This window comes from Haliotis rufescens, unplaced genomic scaffold (assembly GCF_023055435.1).
Source record: "Haliotis rufescens isolate VD_foot unplaced genomic scaffold, xgHalRufe1.0.p SCAF_12, whole genome shotgun sequence".
In the NCBI taxonomy this organism is placed as follows: Eukaryota; Metazoa; Mollusca; class Gastropoda; order Lepetellida; family Haliotidae; genus Haliotis; species Haliotis rufescens.
In genome coordinates, this window is record NW_025963802.1 from 1,106,399 (window position 1) to 1,131,783 (window position 25,385).

The 25,385-nt window shown below is 39.1% G+C and overlaps 1 protein-coding gene across 1 annotated transcript; it reads right to left on the reverse strand.

Annotated features, from left to right (window-relative positions):
• Positions 1-5,414: 5,414 nt before the first annotated feature.
• LOC124111748 (solute carrier family 23 member 2-like) lies at positions 5,415-25,116 on the reverse strand. Its single transcript, XM_046471549.2, has 11 exons — positions 24,703-25,116; positions 22,679-22,836; positions 19,967-20,064; positions 19,509-19,609; positions 18,419-18,600; positions 17,372-17,498; positions 16,586-16,742; positions 14,873-15,126; positions 13,886-14,159; positions 12,872-12,967; positions 5,415-12,356 (listed from the first exon to the last, which is right to left on the reverse strand). Exons 1-11 carry the CDS (start codon positions 24,889-24,891, stop codon positions 12,133-12,135), a joined length of 1,860 nt encoding a protein of 619 aa, XP_046327505.2. The 5' UTR covers positions 24,892-25,116; the 3' UTR covers positions 5,415-12,132.
• Between the last annotated feature and the right edge of the window lie 269 nt (positions 25,117-25,385).

The following is a 25,385-nucleotide window of genomic DNA, read 5'->3' on the forward strand; positions in this document are numbered from 1 at the left end:
AAATCGGGCAATGGTTGGTCTGGGCTTGGGATTACCTCCCTTGAATCCCCCCAGACGGTGAACTTTCTCTATATGAGCATCGGATATATCAATTTTTTGTTTAATGAAGTCAGTCAAGACAGTAGTTGTATCTTCTGTAGGGGAGCTTGTTTCAGTGATGTTCATGAATAGTAAATTTGCGGCCATTGAACGCACCTGTAAATTAATCACTTCTTCTTTCAATTGCAACTGATGAAACTGCAATAATTCGAAATTCTTAGACTGTAAGTTGTCCTGTACATCTTTTATTTTTTCTTCTAGTTCCGCTTTCTCTTTCCGCCAATCTTCAAACTGCAAATTCATAAAGTTGACACTTTTCTCCAAGTCTGACACTGAAGTTTTCATGGTCTCAATTAATTGCACTTTGTGGTCAAGAGTACACAAATGCACTTGTCAGTGTTGAAGGAGTTTGAAATACGTCCGCCACTGGCCACAGAAATCCTCAAAGTATAGTAAAAATCAACAAGACCAATGCCGTACAAATAACGGCTGTCAATCTGTCTGCTACAGCTACCATACCATCATCCCTGTCACAACTGGAGTATCAACGGCTTATTGAAAATATTATTTGTAAAAAGTTCATTAACAGACTAACATATGCCGTATACAGTCCTCAACTGGATGTTACATTCCTTATATCAGCTAACGGCCCTGTTTGTGAAAATATGCACTAGACATAAGATTTAAAGACTTATCAAATCAATTTTAAGACAGCATAGGCCATAAAACCGAAAAAGATATGTCTTGGTATCATCGCTTGTGTATTAGATTATGGTAATGACCTGAAATGTTATAATGTTAAACATTAAAGTGTTTAATAATACTTGGGAACATGAGCAATACGATGTAGCAACGTAAACATGCATGGAATGGAATAGGGAAAAAGGGAGAAAACAAATTGAAAAGGATTTTAATATAAAACAACTAAACAACTTGCCTGAACACAAGCGGTACCCAAACTTGTTTGACAGTTTTTAGTGTGTTGTAGACTGTCGAATGGGACTCATGTGTGTGCGTAGGGTACACATATCTATTGCGAGTTTTAGTATTCATACACTTTCTCTTTTTGATTTAATATGATTTCTATTTTCGTACATGATATGATTTCATTTTTATCTTTGGCTGATCTGTTTAAATATGTTCGAGTAGCTGTCAGTCCCTCATAAATTGATATAGTTCTGCCTCGCTATTGCATCTCTTGACACAAGGAGATCTACAACAGATAGCGGATCTAACTGCAATTCTTGTTTTAACCAATCCCGGGTTTGACATTCCAGTAACTGGATTCAGGTTGAGTGAAAGATAGGCATACCTCGTCATAGTGATTGTTGTAAATTCCTCAAAGGTTTGTTTGTTGTTTAACTCCGCACTCAGCAATATTCCAGCTATACGGCGGTCTCTTAATAATCGAGTGATGCAAACAGGTGTCCGCGAAAAAGCGAGTGTGTCCTGCCCTAACGGTGGCACCAATCACAAACACATGCAAAGGCAAGTCAAAAGTTCACCTAAAAACACGGGAAGACAAGGGTAAAGCAGGAAGCACCCACTCAAACAAAGAAACCCAATTACTTTCACCATTTTCCTGACCTTGTGGAATCCCGACAGGGCGCTAATATATCACACTTTACCACTAATACGATCAAACCGCTTAGCATATGCTAGCTAATACATCTCTTTCAGTCTTCCTCCCCCCTTTACTCCCCATCCTGTGAAGATCCGGGTCAGAAATGGCCTTCAGCAACCCATGCATGTAACAGGCTACAAACAAATTAAATTCATTTCGTTTCACAAGATGTAAATGGAAGACGGAAAGGAGACATTCAGTTCCACGATCAGCTGTTTGATGGAGAGTGTTACATATCCCAGTATTGGACTCCGCGAAACATTGAATCAAACATCCTGATCCTGACTGAAATCCTTACATGACGAGAGTGTTCACTTTTCTTCAATGCGTCAACAGTAAAGTAGGATAGATCGGGCTGAATTTTTCAGATATATAGTCCTGTGCTTTCTGAAATCGTTTCGCAGTTCGGTTGCATTTAGGGTCTGGTGAATTTATGAAGGCACATAATATGTTTTACTAACATGCGTCTCCCTAATGGAGAATAGAGTTTGTTTTACAGAAACAACAGAAATACAGAACAACAGATGAATTGAGTGAGTGAGTGAGTTGGGTTTAACGCCGCTTGTAACAGTATTCCAATTATATCGCGGGATGTCAGCTTAATGTAAGAGGAAAGCCCGAAGTGATGTAGGTCTAAGAAGTTTACCAGTTCGGTGAAACCCACGAGCACGGGTATGGTGCTGACAAACCTAGAAGCATAATCGGGGCGAACCGGGATTCGAACCAACAATCATGGGTTTCTGGCGTGCCCAAGGGACGCAACTCTGCACAGCGAATCGCGGCGCTTTAGACGACTGGGCCACCCGTGTCCCCACAACGGATGAAATATGAAAGTGAGATTAATATTATCTATGTTCACTCGTAATATATTGGACTTGGAAGATGTAGAAACATAAGAAATGATATTCTGTAGAGGTGGTGATGGTGGGTACAGCAGTATGGTACGGTATTATTTCTTCACTAACAGGCACAGTCATAACCGCTCCAACAGATTTCTTGACGTCAATGTTGCCACACATGGAACGAATTTGATTTGTTACCCAAACAAATAGTGAATATGTTCCAGATGTTTGTTGGCCTCAGATTTAAAATTTGCAGTTTGCATTGACCTTTATGTTTGCTAACAGGGTAGTCATCTTTAGCTCAGAGTCTCTATACCCAAGGCAGTCACCCTTCACAATTCGCTCCTGAGACGAACGGAGTTATTAATCATTGGATCAGTTACATTGGCTTCTGTGTTGTGCCGGATGGGACAGCACTTCCCATCAACAGTGGTAAGTGTTTTGCTGTTGTTTAACGCTGCTCTAATATTACATTTATATGACACAACAATCAGGCTGAAACAGTCACGTCTGTGATTAAGAATAAGATCAACGATCCATGATCGGGGTAACAAAACACCCAATCAACCAAGTCCAGGGTCCACTTGCACAAAGCGATCTTAGCGCTACAAGTATTGTAAATCCTTAAGATCGCGATCTTAGGCTTCGGCTAAAATCGTCATCCACTTGCACAAAGCGATTGTTGGCTAAGATCATTGTAAGCTACAATCGAAACTTACAATTGGTCCGGACCAATCTTAAGTAGCTAAGATCGTTGACAAAATGGCGTGCAAGGCTTGGTCTGTTTCACATAAATAATCTGCTTTACGTTCAAACATTGCCTCTTATTTTTGTTAAACTTTATAATTCGAATCGACACTTTAACAACATGAAGAACGCACCACAGGGTTAACGTCAGAAATATCGTTAATTACCATAGTTAAACACGTAACTATCGAGTCGATAGCTAAAAGGAATATTCCCATACGACTCAATACTGAAAGAAATGTGAAACAACATACCTTTTCGCTAAACAAGGGAAGGATAAAAATCAAAGTCGTCCCGCAAGCGATTTGTAAGGTCCGTGACCTTTTCGATTAATCAAGGGCAGCTAATCTTAGTTTACACTCTAGATGGGAGTGGTTTCCCTTTGTATAAGCCCGTAGAGTACAATCTACCTTACCCAGTGTATCAATGTTGAATCGCTGAGCTCCCCTTATATTTCTTTTGGGTCACATTCGTGTCAGTTATTTTGTCTTTAGTTTATCATTAAATTAATCTACACATAAATACAAGCTGAAGAGCAAATCATACATGTTTAAATCTAAAATCAAATGGGACGGGGACGAGCGGTTGAATATCAGAGTTTAAAAGAAAACAAATACAAGTTTTCATCACACAAGCAAATATACATGATGATACATTTTAATTTTTTGCAAAATATCCCATAAATAGCAAAAATAAAATTCACACTTTTAAAATAAATAAATAATAATAATACCCAGTGAATATATATATAAACAATTGCTTTCTAGAAACATTATTCATCATTCTTATTTCCCGTCTATGCGTTTTTGAAAGTTCACGTCTTTCTGCGTTTTGAAATAGTAGTCATAACATCCTTTGTTGTAGCAACGAAACGAAAACATGAGGGATATATTAAGGATTTTACGAAAAGCTCCCCCAAATAGATGACGATCATGCATTTACGCGTTATGGTTTTAGGAAATATTATTATTATTTATTTTAATTTTGATAATAATTGTGTTACTAAATAATGTATTTATTTGTCTTTTTCAATACTTTGAATAAAAACATGAGTAGGTATTTCTCTTGTTGAAATAGAAAACAATTCCTAAATCACGACAGTATTAATGCCGACAAGAATAAATGCCTTCATTCTATTAATCGTTTCCTTCAAAAAATTGGGACCTTTCTTGAAACTGCAAAGTGCGATGGGGGGAGCTAGGTCGGTGTTTCGTGTCGTTACTGGTTCCACTTATTGTATGCGCAGCAAACTATGCGCGTTTGCAGACAACTGTAGACAGGAGTTTAAAATATTCGTACCTCCACCGTTGAAGATTTCAGTCTTAGCTAAGATCGCGATCTTAACTCCGAACCGTTTAGCTACAATCGCGCTAAGATCGGTTTGTGCAAGTGGAATAGGACAATTGTATGTTGATTGTAAAGTTGATTGTAGCCACCTAAGATCGATTGTAACTAAGATTGTTCTGTGCAAGTTGGCCCAGAGCGACACCACACAATCCATTGAGCCACCTCTTACGACACGCATGTGTATGTAACACTGGACTCTGCTCTTCGCAGGGATTTCTTACTATGTTAGAAACGTAGTACGTGTCTCCTACCCGATTAAGAAAACGACACTTTGGTTTAACAGAGGAAATGTCACACTTGATTAAATTTAACTTTTAAATTGGTTACATCATGATACAAATGTGGATCGGTAGAACATTCTTCTACTCAAAGGACGGAGATGAGAAATGTTAGTGACAGGGAAAGATGTACTTATGCTGATTGTCTTGACTGGTGAGACTTTGTTGGGCACTGCAGTCAAGTAATATAGTCATAAATCAAGGATGATGGACATGGCTGCTGGTGAACTTAAAACGTGCAAGAGCTGACATGATCTAGTTTTGAGGGAGATGGGTTTGAGAGAAGTACTCTTGTCACAGACGAAAATGGTCAAGTTTGTATTAGCTTTTCTTACCAATTAAAACAGAATAACAATCACTTTGTACGTTTCTACAAGCAGATGTTGTTTGTCATTTTGTATTTTTGAAACTCATTACAGAAAATAAAAATGAATAAATTACTCTAGGTAAGGAGCAATTTCCCTGATCCTAGTAATCCAACGTTTGAATCCAAACCATCCTTCTATGTTCGATACAAATACAACACATACAAAGGGGTAAACGTGAGAGACCTGCCTCACATGAGGCTTTTTAATTCAAAGCGGCTCACTCAAAACAAATAATTATACTTATTAATACGATTCTGCTGGTCATCTCTTAGTATTAACCTTACTAAAAATATATTTGGCCGCCCACACAAATCCAAAAGTAAATTGCATGGTTTAGTTGTGTACAATTCTCAGTTAAATAATGGAATATATTTAGTTCATAATCCTAGATCGAATGGGAAGAATAATTCAAAGGAACCGTCGACCACGAAAGTATAATCATCTTTTTAAACAATGTATAGCAGTATTTCAATGTACAATTGTCTCCTCTTGGTGGTATTTCTAACAGAGAAATACATCTGTTTTGAATGACGTCTGAAATTCTCCGTGTAGCCAGATAGAATTCGCTTCCACGAAAGGTAACTGAAGTCGTTCTTAATGCAGAGCTTCAAGCTTGAAGGTCTCTCAGAACTCGCCAACATAGTGCCAGTCAAACCTAATAAGCGTCAAAACAGACCAACTTAATTGCCCAAAACACTTTTTTTCCACGTCAAAGGGACTTATGATAAATTGATCAAATGTAAACATAATACGTATCTATATTTCAGTTCCCAAGTCAACATGTTTCACTTTCTTTCTCGGGATTTGTAAGATTTGTATCACACCTCAAACGTAACATAACATAAACAGTCAACAACACTTGGCAACGTTTGGAATCGTTGGCGGCACAGGTACTACTGGACACACCTGAGGTACATACTTGTGTACATCTATTTACCCAACAGAAAGTTTTATACCCACGATTCCTAAATGCGTACCGAACATAGGTCCACGCTGTACGTATTCCTTCTTGAAGAAGGAAATTATTCATCACCAGGGCAGGTATTATGCTGATAACGATAGTATTGTATTCATACCGTTCAGATATGTAAATGTCACATGATTCTAATCACCAGAAATCCTTGCAAACATGCCCATAGATTCATGCCTTCGTCGTATGTTAGCAAAGATAATAACTACAGGTATCAGTTGTATTAATCGCAGGTAGCTCTTGTCCTCTTTACAGAGTGCAGTGGTATTAGTAGCAGGTAGCAATGATAATAGTTACAGGTAGCAGAGGTTGTAATTGCAGGTAGCAATGATAATAGTTACAGGTAGCAGTGGTATTAATTGCAGGTAGCAATGATTATAATTACAGGTAGTGGTGGTATTAATTGCAGGTAGCAATGATAATAATTACAGGTAGTGTTGGTAGTAATTGCAGGTAGCAAAGATAATAATTACAGGTAGCAGTGGTAATAATTGCAGGTGGCAATGATAATAATTACAGGTAGCGGTGATATTAATTGCAGGCAGCAATAATAATAATTACAGGTAGCAGTGGTAGTAATTGCAGGTAGCTCTAGTCCTCTTTACATACTGCAGTGGTATTAATTGCAGGTAGCAATGATAATAATTACAGGTAGCAGGGGTAGTAATTGCAGGTAGCTCTAGTCCTCTTCACACACTGCAGTGATATTAATTACAGGTAGCAATGACAATAACTACAGGTAGCAGTGGTATTAATTGCAGGTAGCTCTAGTCCTCTTTACAGATTGCAGTGGTATTAATTACAGGTAGCAATGATAATTATTACAGGTAGCAGTGGTATTAGCCACAGGAAACTCTAGTTCTGATTACATATTGCAGTGGTTGCAGATATTGTTGCACGTACGCATTTACATTACATTACAATGAATTTTAATACATTATCTAAATATTTTTGGAACATGAATGACATCAAACAGAGTGCAGCCTTGTTACGAACTGTAATTATGTTAGGAGTTCGTAATTCTTGATATAATGGACAATGAAAAATAAAGTTTTTCCTCTTCAATGACATTACACAATAAACACTTTGTCTTGATATCTTCAATATGACACTGACCTTTTCTGCATTTTGTATTTCAAGAAAGTAAAAGTGTCATGAAACATTATTCATTAATGCCATTCTAAATACAGTATAAAGTACAACTCTGATGTAACTGTACATTTCAAGCGTGAGTAGAAGTATAACGACTTTCTAGCAGAACAAAAAGTAATTAAAAACGCTTATGAAACATGATCGGTCCTTTGAGTTAGAGGAGTCCACATGCTTTTGGTATTAGTCAGTAGAAACATTCCTTCATAGACGTCTGCAAAAGTCAAAGCTTTGTGTCTGTTGGTTCACATAAGGCTTTAAAAAGAATAAAGTCACCACCTGTAAAGTCAGAGTCGAAGTAAAATTTTAGCAAATCGTCTGCAAAAGTCAAAGCTTTGTGTCTGGTGGTTCACAGAAGGCTTCCAAAAGAATAAAGTCACCATCTGTAAAGTCAGAGTCGAAGTCAATTTTCAACAAATCGTCTGCAAAAGTTAAAGCTTTGTGTCTGATGGTTCACAGAAGGCTTCCAAAAGAATAAAATCACCACCTGTAAAGTCAGAGTCGAAGTCAAATTTCAGCAAATCACCAAATTGTGAAAGATGACTCCACAAACACAGGCCAAAACGAATAAACGTCATGCTTAAGAATATCCACAACCTAGACTTCAAACTTCATATCCACTTGAATCTGGAGCAAACTTGCGTGATACAACACTTCAATTGTACAATGAATGTCTATTCCGAACGCGACAGTAATTCAATCGATGCTGGGGCATAAAACCAATGGTATTGTCCTTCCAGTGTACATAGGTCGTCCCGAGTATTAACATATCGGCTTTTAAGATCAAGACTAATCAAAAGTTGATTGACGGATTCGATTTCATAATTACTGCCAATATCCGAAAACATTGTTAGTGTTTTATTCAATTAATCACACGTAGATGTTGGAGGATGTAGTTCCGCCTGACAAAACATCAAATGAAATTTTGTGTTTGACAATGGTAAGAATCAATACCGTCAAGGAAAACAATGAGAATATGACATGAAAGGATATTAAATGACAGAACACAAATAATGTTCATTGTTACAATTTTACTGTGTAGGATCGTAACATAAATCTTCAGATATCAAGCACATGAAGTGGTAAACATCCTAGACTTGCACCACGTCGGCCTTTCCTCAAACATTAAGCTGACACGCCGTGATATAACTGGAATACTGTTCAAAGCGGAGTTAAAACCCACATCACTCACAAATTGCGTTTGCTACGAAGGAGATGGAGCAAACTCTGTGTTTTATTGTTTATCGCGACAAAATGTACATAATTCAGACAAGAAGGTTGATGAACACTCTAATTATCTTGACCTCCATATTGACCTCCCGGTATCTCTTCTCCTCTACACACCAGCGTGAGAGCAATGACCAAATACACTGTATATTGTATATTACACGTCCCTTGTCAACTTGATGTGCTATGCTACCACATGCCATGACCTCTACAAGGCATTTTCATACCTCTTTACATCCCTATTTTTCCTTTTACGCCATATGTAATCTGTTTCGGCTAAACTTCGAGACTCATTAATCTCTGGCGTTGACGTTTAAAATGCGTGTCTGATTGTAGATCAAAGTTATAAGCCACTTTGTCTGGTATCTATTATTCTTTTATTGGCCGTCCCAGGATTAATAAAAAACACATTAATAAAAAACGCTTTTACATATTTTTCGTGAATGTCAGTGGACATAAAAACGACAATCTATCGAATCAGCTGAAAATTAGTTTCCCGAACCGTTTACTGTATTAATCAAATAACGCATATCTTAATATGTTCAGCAAACACAATATACATATGAGGACTACGTAATAATTATATAAGATGACTGAACACCATTGTTAACAATTTGTATCGTCACACAAAGACATATGCACAAATGAGTTGGAAATAAACCAAACTGTCAGCTTTCGAAGTCGGATGTGCTACACTCCCGATCATAACTCAGTACGTAGTAACAATTCTCTAAAGCCGTGTCAGTTTATTAGTCGAAGCGCCACACATTTTTGACAAGCTAATTTATGTCTTTTAATTTTATTTAACTGCTGTCCAAATGCAAACCAACCAGGTCACTTCGTTCTGAAAATGAAAGCCTTCTCAGGGTTCCATAGTTTCAACCAAAATTGGTTTGGAGAGAGATCATTCCAGAACTGCGGACCCTCACAAAGAAGCCAACTACCAAAATGAAGCAGTTACCTTTCATCGTTCAAGTCTCAGCTGAAACTCCTCAAATTGCACATCTAATGATTTATTAGTGTGAAAGAGATTTCCAAGGTTGCGAAAAGTGATATTTTCATTGCAGTAAACATAACAGTGACTGCAGTGAACATAACACTTGACATTTCACTGCTGGGAACATAACACTTTCACGGAACAATTGTCATACAAGAGTGACCTCCCCTCAAATTGTCTCCCTTTGTCGTAAGTGTCTGGCCCGTTCACCAACTGTTGACGTCCTTAAGTTTTTACGTTAGTTCCACATCGACAATGCAAAATAATGACAGATGGTCACTTATGGAGTTAATGTCGCTTCATGGCGTTTGTTATTCTCCTGAAAAGGTCCCGTTCGATTACTTTATGTCCGTACTGAGGAGGCCAGATACCTATAGTTCATTTATAATTAGTACATTCACAGCAGTAGAGTCTACATCTTCCCGAAGCAAGTGAGTTAACCGACTATAAAAGTCCAGTTTCCACCCTGGGCTGGTAATTTTGGCAGGACTAACGAGTCAAAATCGCGCAACGAAATCGAAATCCGGTTCGTAAACTGTCATGCAGATTTCGGTCGATTGCAGGATTTGCAAAGCATGTTCACCGCTAAATCGTTGTCAACAGATATTTTCTAAATCTTTTCATGTTTTTAATAAAGGTGCTCACGTGATTTGATGCACTTCGCGATGTAAGACTCGTTTTATCACAATCTATAGATCTTGATTATCGATCAGATCGTCATGACTGGGCGCCGCAGTTTCGTTTGAAGCAAAGGCACGTGTTACGAGAGGTGGCATTTGATCGGTCCATAGGAGAGGCATAGAAGGGACATAACTCGTAATTGCCACTGGTGACTCTACGATCGAGCCCAGGAATTCCAGCATTGTTCGGCAAGGGTGGAAACTGGACTTTTAAAGTCAGTTAACTCTCTTGCCTCGGGAAGATGTAGTGTCGATGGCATAATATTTTTCCGGTGCCTCATTGCATGATAACTGTACATAGATACATTTTGTAAAAGTAAGTACCTTGCATTGTTTAACAGAGATGTGAATTTAAAGAAATCGGGATTGACATAGTAATTGTCATATTATAATATTTTTGGGGGAACCTATAAAATGGCCTATTTAATAATCTTAACCAATATTTGATAACCTTTATATATGAATATATATACATTGGAAATCTGCCTCAATCACCATAAACCATAACACTTGCAGGCATATAATTGTACCTTTTTTCTGCTCCGTATAGTGGTATCGGACTTATCTTTAAATCAAATATCTTGAAGAACGTCTTGTAAGGAATAATTCCAAGAGTATAAATTTGTTTTAACACACCGATTAATACCTTTTGAGCGTGCATCGAGGCTTGCTTTGCATGCATTTACAAAGTAAAATATAAAATATTAACCTAAATACTTGAAGAAAGAGGTAGTTTCTAGGCGTTCCCCTTTGCAAAACCATTTTTCCTTTTGAGCAAGTTTCCCACCATTTTTAAAAACAACGATCTTCGTTTTATGTTTGTTTACAGTTATGTTTGTTTCCATTCATTACAGTATTTTATGATGAACTGTTATAAATTGTACATTTCTCAACTAACTCATCACTCGAGACCATTCGTTTCGTAAATCGCCATTTTTTCACTGTGCCAGCATGTATTATTACGCAGTCTCGACGTTTTCAAGAATATTTTTTGTCAAAGTTGATTTTGTATATATTCATATCTATATGTATGATACAGAATGTTCGCGACCCTATCTTTTTTGGTTACGATTGTTTATATTTTTTTATGACTTTGCAAATACGAAACTACTTTTTGAGTCGCAAATACAATGGGTGGTGACCCGTCCCTGTGTGTTAGGTAAGGGGAATATACGTTTCAAGGTTTTACATTTGTAATGAAATGATTTAATTTCCTGGTAAACAACTATACAAAAAGTATATAATATATAGAAAATTCCATGTGTCCCGTGAAATATCATGTTTCTCCCGTCTCATGACGGGGAAAAAGGAGATACTTTCACTCGTGGCTACGTCACTCGTAAAACTATCTCCCCCACCCCCCATCCCGTCACTGGATGAGAGAAACATGATATTTCACTAGACACATGAAATATCCTCCTTTATGTAGCGCCTTGTATCTTGACGAATGGAAACTGGCGCGTTACAAATGGACAAAATATCCAGAAATTAAAACGTCACATGTGTGTTGAGTATAAGCGTAAAACTGAGGAAACAATGTTATGACGACACTTATAAAATGTTAAAGTCGTAACAAGAACGGAAAATAGCGTTGTTGTGTTGAAGCAAGTCTTAAAGGGTTTTACGTAAAATAGTAAGTGAGTGAATGTTGTTTTACGCCAGAGACAGTAACTTTCAAGTTCTATAACGGCGTCGTATAAAATAATCGATCCAGTCACTGAAAGCTTATATTTCAGGAACGATTCGAGGCATCGGGGTACGATGACAGAGCCGGATCCTCTTTGCCAACTCTTATGAAAAGCTCAGACAACGAGACCAGATCTCTCTGACATCCACACGGTGTTGCGCTGTAAACAGATGTTATCTAGATGATGACATGATCTTTGTCGAGCGTGTATTTCAAGTTATGTGTTTCACTGTTCGGTGGCATAAACGGCAGGTACGACAGGATATTTAACCTCTTGTAGAGACTTGGTATACAAGTCCAACCATAGGCAACCGACGAAGAGATAGCTCCTCCTTCTTGAGTGCTGGAATCTGCACCATGACGCTCCCGCCATTTTGCAATTCCCCTGTCCTCAATCGAGCCTGAAAACAAACATATTTGTATCCTTTGAATTACAGAGATGTATAAGACAAAGTCACATCGTGGAAACAATCACGGGAAATTTGGTTCAGACCTGGCAGCCCACCGAATTGCCTTGCCTGGACTTTATTATTTACAGGTCGCCTTTACACACCTGTCTTACTGTTGACCCTGCCGTAAATCTACATTTACTCAATACAGACACAATAGGATGGTTAACAACGAAATGAAGATCTGATCCAAACAATTTTACGTCCTCACTGAAGAGAGTGAGTGATTATTATCTATACCCCGCCGACATATAATCGCTGTACGACAGAGGCCTGTCGAGAATCGAATTGATAGAGCAACGATTGGCCCCGATGACGTTCGATGACCTACAGTCAGCAAGTTCATACAGTGTAACCATTCGCACCTCGTCAGTTATGCTTGGTCTTTAGTCCAGACGGTATTTACTTTGAATAAAATGTCTGTAACAAATACCATAGTCTTCCGTTCATGTCACAATCGTGCTTACCTTTCACAGTATTATCAAGGATCACAGCAATCATACCGCCTAGGAACATCGGTGTACCACAGATTACTTTCAAAATGGCATTCCCTTCGGGGTTTCCTGTAAAATATAAAATATAACTAGAGATGTGTTTGCAGGACTTGCAAAAACAGAAGCCCCTCCCCCTTCTCGCTGTCACTTAAAGAATTCGCCAGAAACAATTGCATACAAGTATGCATTTTAAGATTGTTTATACCATTACGTTGGTAAAATACATCGTGATGCCTACAGCAACCACATACAAGATGTACCTGGAACGCTCGTTTTTCTCTGAAAAGGAGCCGAACAACTTTCATATACTCCCGGTTAATTAATAACCCTGTTCCTCTATTTTTGACAATTACCTCCTCTTACAAACTCAGTTCAGTCAGCCAAGAAGCAGAACCATCTTTTGAATGACCATTCCCGTGGCCTTGGCCTTCAATGAAGGTCGTTCAAAACCTTACCAATTCAAATCAATTGATACATACATCGTGAAAACTGCTGATGCTTTTCGAATACAACATTATTGAGGGTGCATTTGGCCATCAAAGCCAATGACAAGGATTTCAAGAACATTCCAAATCCAGCATATAAACCAAATATGATGGCCCCAGGTGGAATTCAACGTAACGACAAGCATGTGCTGCTCATTGAAAGTAGATCACAGTGACCTACATGTATATCATAAGATTGTCATGTTTTGGGGATCAGAGGTTTTTTTTACACAAAATCTTTTCTGTCAGCTTTTCAAGACACTAAACGTTATGGATTCGCTGAAAATGTAGCAGGTCAAGTCCACGATATATTTCTGTTTGGGGGTAAACATTAAGGGAAAAAATGCTCAAGGATTTTCAGGAACAGATTATTCTTATCAAACAAATCCAGCCCCTTCCTATCTCTCCCGAATATCAAATGGCAGGACCCTCAATAACAAAATAATCAGTTACTTCTGTAACGTGTATGAGAAGTGTCAATTATATGTGTGAAGCACTCTACCTGTGTTGATGAAGTCGGGATGCAGATTAATCCATTCCGGCACAAACATACCAACAAACATTGACGTCCCCAATATTGTTAGGTTTCTCGTCGAGGTCAAGTTGATGTAACGAAGAGTGGACAGCCCGAGTGAGACCAGCATCCCTAACGTGGGGATGAGGACACCCCCTAAAGCAGGATTGGGGATGGACGCCAATCCAGCACCAAACTTCCCCAGAATGGCAAAGATAATCAGCATCATTCCAGCACAGACCATCACGGATCTGCTCCCGGTCTGCAACAAGCGAATTTCATCAACTCGGGAAAACGGTAGGTCATTATTTCACATCAGAAGCTTATTTCAAAATGCCCAGGTGCCCAGGCTTTTTCCGTTGTATGCAGAAACTAATTCAAACTCGTTGGTAATAATAATGGCCTGATGATGTACGCCTCTCCGTGGTGGGCCTAGATAGGGAGGATTTAATCCCCATGTACATCACCCTTGTGTATGGAGTCTAGCGCAACATTCGTACACATATTATTATAGATGCACATTCAAAGATGCCACCTTGTACGACCGAGCTCTTGCCATTTGATCGAATCAGAAAACGGTTATGATTTTACATTTAGCTGGAATAGATATTTTCTTGAGTATAAGACAGAGATTGGGATGTCCTTAACCTACAAGACGTTTCCAACTGTATTTGAGATGACACGTAGCAAGGCGTTTCGAGTACTGGCTGTATCGTCGTCTTTTCCAACCATGAAAGAACATTGTAAAATATTTGAATTCGTAAATCTAGTGTCTTGTCTGTTCAGGGAATATGTATGGAATTGCTTCTAACCTAACCTCTGTCAAACACAGGATTTATCGGACATTGCTTAAAAACACACAATTATATTCTGTAAAGGAAGTAGCCAACTTGAAGTATTCTTGGAACATTTGAATTTTTTATACTTTCAAGCAACAAGGTGTAATAAATTTAATTATTAGCTATCAAACATTACCTTCGACACAGATATAGTTGCAATGTTGCCACTGTAGGACGTCGTAGCATGCCCTACACCTATTGAACCAGAAAGTAGGCCACCTAGCCCCTCCATCAAAATTCCTCTGTTCACCGCGTGATCTGGCGGAGTGTCGACTTCACAAGCTTTTGATCCAGCAAAATAGTCACCCACAGACTCCACCAACGATGAAAAGAAAGCTGCGCTAAACCCGATAAACACAGCCACGCTAAAACCTGGCATTCCAAACTGACCTGAAAGAAAATGAAAACATCCTAATGTCCCATTTCATCTATAAATAAATAAGTGAGTGATTATTGACACCAGAAATGGGCTTCACAAATTGTACCCATGGAATCGAACCCGGATCTCCGGAGTGACGAGCGAACGCTTTATCCTCTAGGCTACCCCACCGCCCCATCTTTAATACACCTAATTTCACTGCTGTATGTTATATCCCGCACCTAATTGGATAAGGGCAGATCTAGATGAACCAATTTGTTTATCCTATATATATAATTTTATTCCTCCGTAGGCGTTACAAGGTATAGCATTACGAATATTAACATGATAATAATAACATTGTCAGAGAATAGCCCATTGTGGTAACAGATTTTCATTTTAAATTCCGCCCATCTATTGAAAACCTCGAATTCCAGTCCGTGAGTAAGAACGACTGGTATCTGGATCAATATCTGAATGTGGCTTACAGGACAACAAGCACGCTACAAGATCATAATCTGATTGGTTGTGGAATTCAACGCAGATGTCAGCAGGACCAATACACACAATGTCACACCACAAGTTCTATCTTATTGTTCATATACTCACACTACCCTTTTCGCAAAAACCTGGCGTCATCACTGATTTTCACTGGTTCATTCATATTATTTACACAGCTATTTGCCTTTACCGCCAAGTGGATTCATTTTCGGCAGAAAATCAAGGTTGGTTATTCTCTTATATTTTTCATATCATCTGTTCCTGTAATGTTCCGGAACTAAAAAATGACCCTAGGTGACAGGAATCCTTGTGGAGGATGCGAAAGACGTATGAGGCAAAGCCCATACTTGTGGATGAACATTTATGAAGAAACAGCAAGCAGTTTACAACACGATTCCAGATTTCATTACCGATTATGATAAACAACTTCATATTAGTCTAATCAGAATGCGTAAATCTGCAAAATGGTAAAAGAAAACCATAGCAAATATATAAAAGAGGTCCACTTATTGCTGCTTTGTATAAATTTATCATGTATGTTGTTAAGGATGGCTATGCTCTACTACCCGGTGCCCGTTTCAAAGACATTGTTGTGAGTGTGCGTATGTGTATGTGTGTGCGCTCGCACATAATTCAATTTCAGCAACCTATGCTTGTCGTATGAGGCACCTAACGTCATTGAGTGGTAGGGCTCGCTTGGTGCATGTCATCCGGTCCCAAATGCGTAGATCGATGCTCAGATGCCATACCCACATAGCAAAATAGGAATAGCAGACACACGAAGTGGCGTAAAATAACTTGAAACAAACTTGCTGAGACTGTCGGTTGGCCGGAGCCTTGTCCTTTGGCCGAAACCGGAAGTGTCTCCTTGCATGCCCTTGCGTACAGTAATGCGACTTTACTTTGGGGAGGGTCAGAGAGCCTTCTGTAGGTCACGCGTCAACCTTACATGATAATAGGGAGATTCGTGACAACTATGTGACTGTATACCTGGGTATGGGAAAATAAACCAGGGAGTGAGAAATAGCAGAGACGACTTAGAGTCCGTCCTGGCCATGTAACGAAGACTGCTAGGGTCGTCGGGGAAGACGTTGGTGACAGTGAGAACGGCGCATACCATCCACATCAACACGATGCTAAGCAGGATCTGAAACAAATTACACAATCTCGAGCTACAATTTGTATCTTTCTGGAGATTCTTGTCCAAACTCAGGTGCATGACAGAATGTCTAGTTCACTGAGGTAATAAAGAAAATGTCAGACAATAACAGAAATTTTACTTTTAAAATTTTCACTATATATGTAATACAGATGCCTAGAAACTGAACTACAGCCTAACAGCTTCATTATTTCGAATTTCAAATTTTCTACTTGGCATGGGACCCGTGAAGTTCCAGGGTAGAATAGGTCTTCAGCAACCAATGCTTGCCGTGAAAGGCGACTATGCTTGTCGTAAGAGGCGACTTACGGTATCGGGTGGTCAGGCTTGCTGACTTGTTTGATGTATGTCATCGATCCCAATTGCGTGGATCGATGCTCATGATGTCAATCACTGTATTGTCTGGTCCAGACTCGATTATTTACAGGTCACCGTCATATAGCTGGAATATTGCTGGGAGCGGCGTTAAACAACAAACAAACAAACTTGACATGGAGAAAAGCAGCCACCAGGATCGTCGAGTTGGGGAGGCATCGTTATCTATATGGGAGTTTTGTTTGTGTTCAAATCGACCATAATAAGATGCATGAAAAAACTTGAACACATTTTGGGCATACCGGAAGTAATCCGAAAAGACGAACACCGTTCCTCTTTCCTTTCTTCGGCTTTTTCTTTCCACACGTGGGAAGCGGTAATCTCACATTATCAAGGAAGAGGGTAAACACCAGTACCAGGACGGCGGCTCTGGCATATGAAAACGGGGTGGGAAATTAAATCAAAGCTGTAAAATGCACAAGTAGAAATTCTCAGCAGTTTAACTGATGAAGCATCCAAATATATAGAATAACGTCCAACTGTATAAATAGTGACGTGTGATTTGGGATTTTTGTCAACTTGAACCATCTTCAAAGTAACATTTGTAACTAAAATGTTACTGAAACTTTCTCTTTATGTCGAGCACTGTTCCTGCAGTCCCAGCCTTGGTGTCTTTAATATACATCTTTTAAGGTACAATCGGTCATGCTCTTTCTACCAAGATTTGAAAGATCTTCATACACCTCTTGCTCAGAAGTTGTTTGATCAAGGTTACAACATTCAAGGCCTCAGTAAAGCTTTGAAAACGTTTTATGGTGGATATATGGAGGTGAATTTTTCAGGTGAATAATAAACTGCCATTTGCCTGTGTTTGTAACGGGAAGGGGTTTTGTCCTTCGCTTTTATTCATTGTGAATGCTACCGAAAATGTTCTGTCTATTATTAGCAAGTTTGTAACTTAGACCATCATTATAAATCACAGAAGGACGCTTATTTCGATATTTCGAGGACAATATATTGTTAATGGACTATTGCTGAGTGCGTCGTTAAACAAACAAACAAAAACACAAAACAAATATATATCAAATATATGGCAAATTTTATCGTCAGATAGATAAGGCGGTGATATTTGCCTTATAAAGGTCTGTGATGAATAGATTAGAATGGTATTCACATTATACGTTTTAGAAGTAACGGTACGACTTTATTCCATACACTTCAAACACAACTCATCGTGCTAACTGCCTAACATCAGCTGCCTTTACACCATAGTAGGTCACATAGACACACATCATGGTGAGGGATACTTGATAAAAGGCATAGTTCGTAATCAACTTAAAGATACTTACGCGATGGAAATTTCCCATGACGGTCTAGAATATATAATTGGGATTTTATACAAAGAAAGACCTATCAGTGATATTGTAGGCGCCACGGTCACGGGTCCAATGTAACGAAGCATAGCTCCAACCAATCCTGTTGAACCAACCAGTATCTCAACAAATGAAGCAGCCATTAAGCTTCCAGACAGCTGCAACAAAGATAATACAAATTGTCAATGCAAGAGAACAACCATCCTAGATCTTCTGCCGAAATAGATTCCACCCGGGGCAAATAGCTGTTGAAATTATATGAATGGGCCACTGAAAATCAGCGATGACACCAGGTGCTCGCGAAAAGGGCAAACATGTTCCGCCCTACTGGTAGAACCTGCCATCCACACAATTTGCACAAAAAAGTTACTACCAATTGCCTGACGCAGCACGGCAGTACTTCTGCCATGAGACGTCAGCGGGTAAACAAACCAGACAATACAGTGATCGATGAACTAGAAAGAAAGCTTCCAGACTGCTACAAATAGCTATCAAATCTTGATAAATGATGGTTTTATTCTTAGAAAAAGATTTCAAATAACAGGCAGGGTCTATCTTCAAGTGAATCTTCCCAGGTAGGGATAACCACCTTCTTCCCATTTCGGTAGGCTATTGCGACAAGCACGATATAATGGGGGCATATTCATATTATCCCAAATAGGCTTCGGACACGAGCAAAATACGTTTTTCACATACATGTATATGTTGTTTATGAAGTGAAGGAGAAATACTTATTACATACCAATACTTGGCGTCTGACACGGTTCTTTACGGGATATCATAATATATTAAACGTCAACGCCAGAGAATAATCAGTCTCGATTACCCATTGGGTTTAAAAAGTCCAAACAGTGGTGAAATTCATATAAATGGGTCAGTGAAAGTCGGTGATGACACCAGGTGTTCACAGAAAGGGCACGTTAATATTGGAAAACACTATCAAACTATTACACGTCCATTTTTAACATATTTATTAGAATCTGATTTCCTCAAATCTACCAATTTGTATCCGATTCTGAAACACTGTCAAACAAACAATAAAACTCCAAAATTAAAATGTTACTACCTTTTGCAACTTCTCAATTTCGGTTAATCCGAGTAAGGACGATGTTTCAGTCATGTTAAGAGGAGATATCGTCGAATTGTTTTCATCGTAGGTATTGGTATCTGTAATGCAAATACCAAATGTTATATACAATGTTATATTCTATATACCCCAAACCCTATACATCGAAGAATCGGTGTCAATGTTAGACTTATCGTATTATTATTATTATTATTATTATTCTTATTATTATTATTATTATTATTATTATAAGACATACTAGTTAATCTAAAACATGTGTCAAGAACTCCGCAGTTCGCCAACGATGTAACTGTTACGTTAAACAATATCAGATTGCGTCAAACTATGACTCGTGAAAGGGAAGCAACGTTTGAGACATTGTTGTCGTGAAAAATCAATCTTTAGTCTGCCATAAACCTCTATGTCCCCTAGTGATATTCCCCAGAATATATACAAACCTCCATTAGATACATGGTCACATGACCATTCCGCGTTGTTCTGTATGGCAAGTAGTGCTGGTAAAAATGATGAAGAGGGTCCTTGAAAAATGGGGAGCCTGTCCGAAAAAGGTAAACCGAGTTTCGTAAATAGGACTTATAATATTATCAAAGTACAGTGGTATAGCGGAAATTGTATCAGTCAAAATTGCAACACTTACTTTATCAAGTGATAAACACAATCATTCATTACAAGGCAAAGTTACTACTGAGTGGATATGTTCTCCGAAAGGAAAACAAATATGTGATTGTTATAATTTTGATAATGTTGTATGTTTTTGCTCCATGTTATGTAAGGCAGTGCAGAATAATATCATGTAACGTATTCGAGGAACGACAAAACAGATCAATTGGATTAAAGACATTCGAGACATTTTTTTTGTTTTACCTTTACAATCATGTCACTCGAGTTACGTAGTTGGCATTAGGCGCACAAATAAACACTTTGTTTTATTGCTTAGGTATCATATATATTTGTTTTACATGAATGTTCCATAACGTGAATCAAGAGTATATGTCATGTTTAGTATCGTAGCCCAGTGTTTTCACACTGACAAAGTTTGTGACAGTGCGCTTCGGACCCGGTTAGTGCACGTGCAATGCATATTGGGTATGTTTTCCACCTATCCCCCCTAACCTCACCCCCGAACACAACGGCAGAGGTCAGTGGCAAAATAGTTTGAAATCTAAGGAAATTTGGTTTCCAAGCTACGCTAATGCAACATATTTAATACTTTGTGGCATACCAATGATCATGAATAAATCAAATCCATGTGAAAGTGATCACTTTATGGACGTTAGTCTAACAAATAAAACAGGTTTGGGAGATCGCTATTTGTTGATGTGATAAGTATGTAGATTGTTTGGAAGTTTTGGTCTCAGGTATGATCCCGTTTAAAATATGCAAAGACACAACGCTAGATTTAACTGTCGAGCAAGGAACAAAAGGCGGCCAAGGTATAAACCAGGTCAGCAGTCAGCATGGAGACACTTTACAGAGCTCACCTGTGCACCAAGATTGTCATCGCAAATAATGCAATCCCAACGTTATTAAACGTGACATAGCTATTGATTGAGCAACAGCAGCTGACTCAAGAAAACCAAAAACACTGCGCTTCATGTAACCACACTTTCCCTTCAGTGAAAATTGTTTATTTTGTGGAAAATCTGCAAAACATTCAAAGAAGAAAAAGGGATTGGATGTTTATCCAGTTCGCACCAACCACCTTCAAGAAAACAGTGAGGCTTTTTGCAAACAGCATGCTGATGATTGGGGCAGACAGATCGAGGTCGAGCTGAGTTTGCCCAGGATCTCCATGTTGTCGAAGCCATTTATCACCAGTATTGTAAAGTGAACTTCAGAACGAGGGAAGATGTTCCACGGCTACACGAGGGTCAAGACAAAACCAATAAACTTTTCTATGGGAGATCTGTAAATTCTGATCAGAGTTCAGTGTAAAAAAATCTCAGCCAAGAATCATGATGAACTATTAATATTAAACGCTCTTGTAAAAAAATGAGTAATTTCAAGTGAAATGATGCATACAGTGTTCTGTACATGACAAGGAAACTGCTCAAACATTTTTGAAACTTTATCATAGTCACCTCTTTGGCTTTAGTACTGGATATAAGAGACTTACTCCACCAGCAGAACGTACAGGGAACAGGCATATTCACCTTCAGTCTGTACAAGACTACTGCTGGACACAATTTGTATGTGAACTCAGCTAACACGTACTTGAAAAATATGCCTAATCTAGAAGAAGATCACCCTGAAGTGTACAACTGCTTTGACTCTCGACATCATATACTCAGGGGAAGTGATCGTTTTTGGGGCTTTCTTATCAACAGATCTTGTCACTGAGAAGGTTTTGATGATAAGTATTTAAACAACAGGTGAACTGACTGGAACATATCAACAGATCTTGTCACTGTGAAGGTTTTGATGACAAGTATTTAAACAACAGGTGAACTGACGGGAGGATATCAACAGATCTTGTCACTGAGAAGGTTTTGATGACAAGTATTTAAACAACAGGTGAACTGATTTGAGGATATCAACAGATCTTGTCATTGAGAAGGTTTTGTTGATAAGCATTTAAACAACAGGTGAAATGACTGGAGGATATTAACAGATCTTTTCACTGAGAAGGGTTTGATGACAAGTATTTAAACAACAGGTGAACTGACTGGAGGATATCAACAGATCTTGTCATTGAGAAGGTTTTGTTGATAAGCATTTAAACAACAGGTGAACTAACTGGAGGATACTGAATGTCAGAATCTCAGAGAACACAATGGTTATTGTCCAGACCAGCTTGTGTAGACATGAACATTGCCATGCAGCAGTTCACAGACACTGAATTCTACACAAGTGAACAACACAAAGAAGACACGCAAGCACGATAATTGATTACAATCACATCAATACAATTGTGTATTTCCCTGAGGAAGAAAATCCATTTACAGAGGATCCAACTCTTCGGAACATAGCAACTGGTGTGACAGCATATGCAAGTGTAAATGTTGACAGAGCTAAATAAGTTGGTCTTTGTCAACTGAAATCAATGGTTTCCCAGGATGACTCGGTCGAGAACATGTACGTACTCCAAGCAAGACAACAAGAAATAGAACTTGTGTTGTGTTTTGTAGTCTCGCATACATAGATCTTACCTTATTCCCACAAGCGTTTGCAGGATAGTGCAGATTCCACACAAAAACAGTGTTGAAGAGAACAGCCTCGTTCTGAGAGGACTATCAGCAGCCGCGCACAACACGTCTGAGACGATGAAACTTGTAGCCAAACAGGAGGACAGACTCAACAATACATGCTGGAGAAAAGATGTACACACAAACACTTTTATTCCTTGAACGGTTGGAAAAAGGCAATTTTGGAGATAACAGTGAGTTAGTAAGTTTGGTTTAACGCTGCATGGAATTGTACGGTGTGGGAGGAAACCCAACGTGATGTCAGTCTCAGAAACGTACAACTTTGGTGAAACCCACGAGCACGGGTATGGTGCTGACAAGCCTAGAAACATAACCGGGGCGAACCGGGATTCGAACCCACAATCATAGGTTTCTGGCGTGTCCAAGGGACGCAACTCTGCAAACCGAATTGCGATGCCTGAGACGCCTTGGCCACCCGTGTCCCCTGTAATGAAGAACTGGGCTATAAAACAATTCAAAAATCTGTAGGAAAGTGTATTATGAACGCGCTCTGAAGTACGTTTCTGCTGACTCAGATGAATGTAAATAACGGGACAGGTCCCTTTCCACATTCGCCAGAAATCTGTGTCAAAAGCAGAGACGGGTGTGCGATTCCGACTAGATGATGAGTATGTGGCTATGAATCACTATCAAATAGTGATGATACAAGGTGTTCGCGAAAAGCTGCAAGTAACCTGCCCGACCGGTGGCATTCGTCACAAACACATGCAAAGGCAAGCTAATTGTTTACCTTAAACACGGGAACATATGGAACAAGTCAAAACAGGAACTACAAAAGAATTGCATTGCTAACCCTACACCGTCAAACATGATTGATCAACTTCAAAACCCCTATTGGCCGTCATCGAACCTGATAATTCCTCTAAACCGTATTAGCCCTCCAGCTCAACTATGGGCTGTGGGTTAGCTTTGTGGTTAAAGCTTTCGTTCGTCGGCCCAGGTTCCATTCTCAACATGAAGCGGCAAAATAGCACACATGATGCAGACCACATGGGCGTATGATGACTTATAAAAACAGACGTACCCACAAAAGCAGAGCTATGTGAATATCACAAATTTGTCATGTGTCATCTCATTGGTAGTTAACTGACGTATATATCATATACGTATCCTAAGAATACGCCTGGCTATTCTCTTTGCTAAATGATGATTAACTGATATCACTCAGCAAGACATCCAAATGTTACTAGTTAAAGACTGTAATATAGTATATTATGAAGAGAATATGCATTCTTTCGAAATACAATACAATGCTATCAATATGAAAAAGTTGAACATTTTAATTCCTATTTGCGCGATGACATAAATATCGTTTGAATAAGATTTGAACATCCTTTGTATCCAAAGAATTCGATATTCGAAGTGAGCGGGAGAATAAGTGAATTGGTCTCTAGGCCAACATTATTTCAGTTACATCACCGCGTGTCAGCTTGTCGGGGAAGAAAGTCCGAAGTGATGCCGGTCTTATATTTTTATGACGTTTATAAATTTGCTGAAACCCAGGAGCACAGGTGTGGCGCTGGCATCCAGGAAACATAGGGCGAACCGTGATCATGTTTTTACCACTCTTGATTGGCGCAACTTTGACAGCAAATCCCGGGGCTTTCGACGACTGTACCAGCCGTGCCCCGGACCCGTGAAGATTCCGGGGTAGAATAGGTCTTCAGCAACCCATGCTTGCCGTAAAAGGTGACTATGCTTGTCGTAAAAGGCGACTAACGGGATCGGGTGGTCAGGCTCGCTGACTTGGTTGAAGCATGTCATTGATCCCAATTGCGTGGATCGATGCTCATGATATCAATCACTGGATTGTCTGGTACAGACTCGATTATATACAGACCGCCGTCATATAGCTGGAATATTGCTGAGTGCGGCGTTAAACAACAAACAAACCAACCAACTTAAAAAAAGGACGGATGAACATGTAACTATCAATCAAGTACTAACGGGTGATGTAAGATACTTGCCTGTAGGGCAGCACTGATCATAATCGGGGCTGGAGGAACTTGTATCAAATTGTATTGAAGCTTTTCATCCTGAGTAGATCCATCTTCTTCTCCATCCTCGTTTAAGGCTTTATCTTCGTCAAAGATTTCATCGGTGGAGGACCGGACTATACTTTTGTCCTGTGTCTCACAATCTTCTAATGTCTCCATTCTTACAATTTACCTTCTTCTAGGGGACCTAGAGTGTGACTGGTCCTCTTGATAAGCGTATGGTAGTTTATATCAGGGTTTGGTTGAAGCCACCAAGTTCTTATCACTACCACTCTAAGGAAATAATCGGTTATAATCCGCCTGTTGAGCTATCTAGCACTGTCCGTTGTGTATGTCAAACACATGCTATCAAGACATTATCAGAATGTTTCATAACCGCTCCACAGCAGGCGTGTTAATTGACCATGTTAACAGAAGTCACATAGCTTGTTCGCTATTTAGAATCTTGCAATTTCATTGGTTAATCCGGACTACGTGAGATGTAGACCCCCCCAAATCACGAGACTGGCATTGACCTCGAATGTTTTCTCGTCAGATGATGAATATTGACTCGTCTGCTAGAAAACAAGTTGGCGTCCGGTAGTAACATTTCACGGTTCGTGGATAACTTACTGTAATGACACAGAAAAAGGTTAAAGGCTTCATAAACTTTA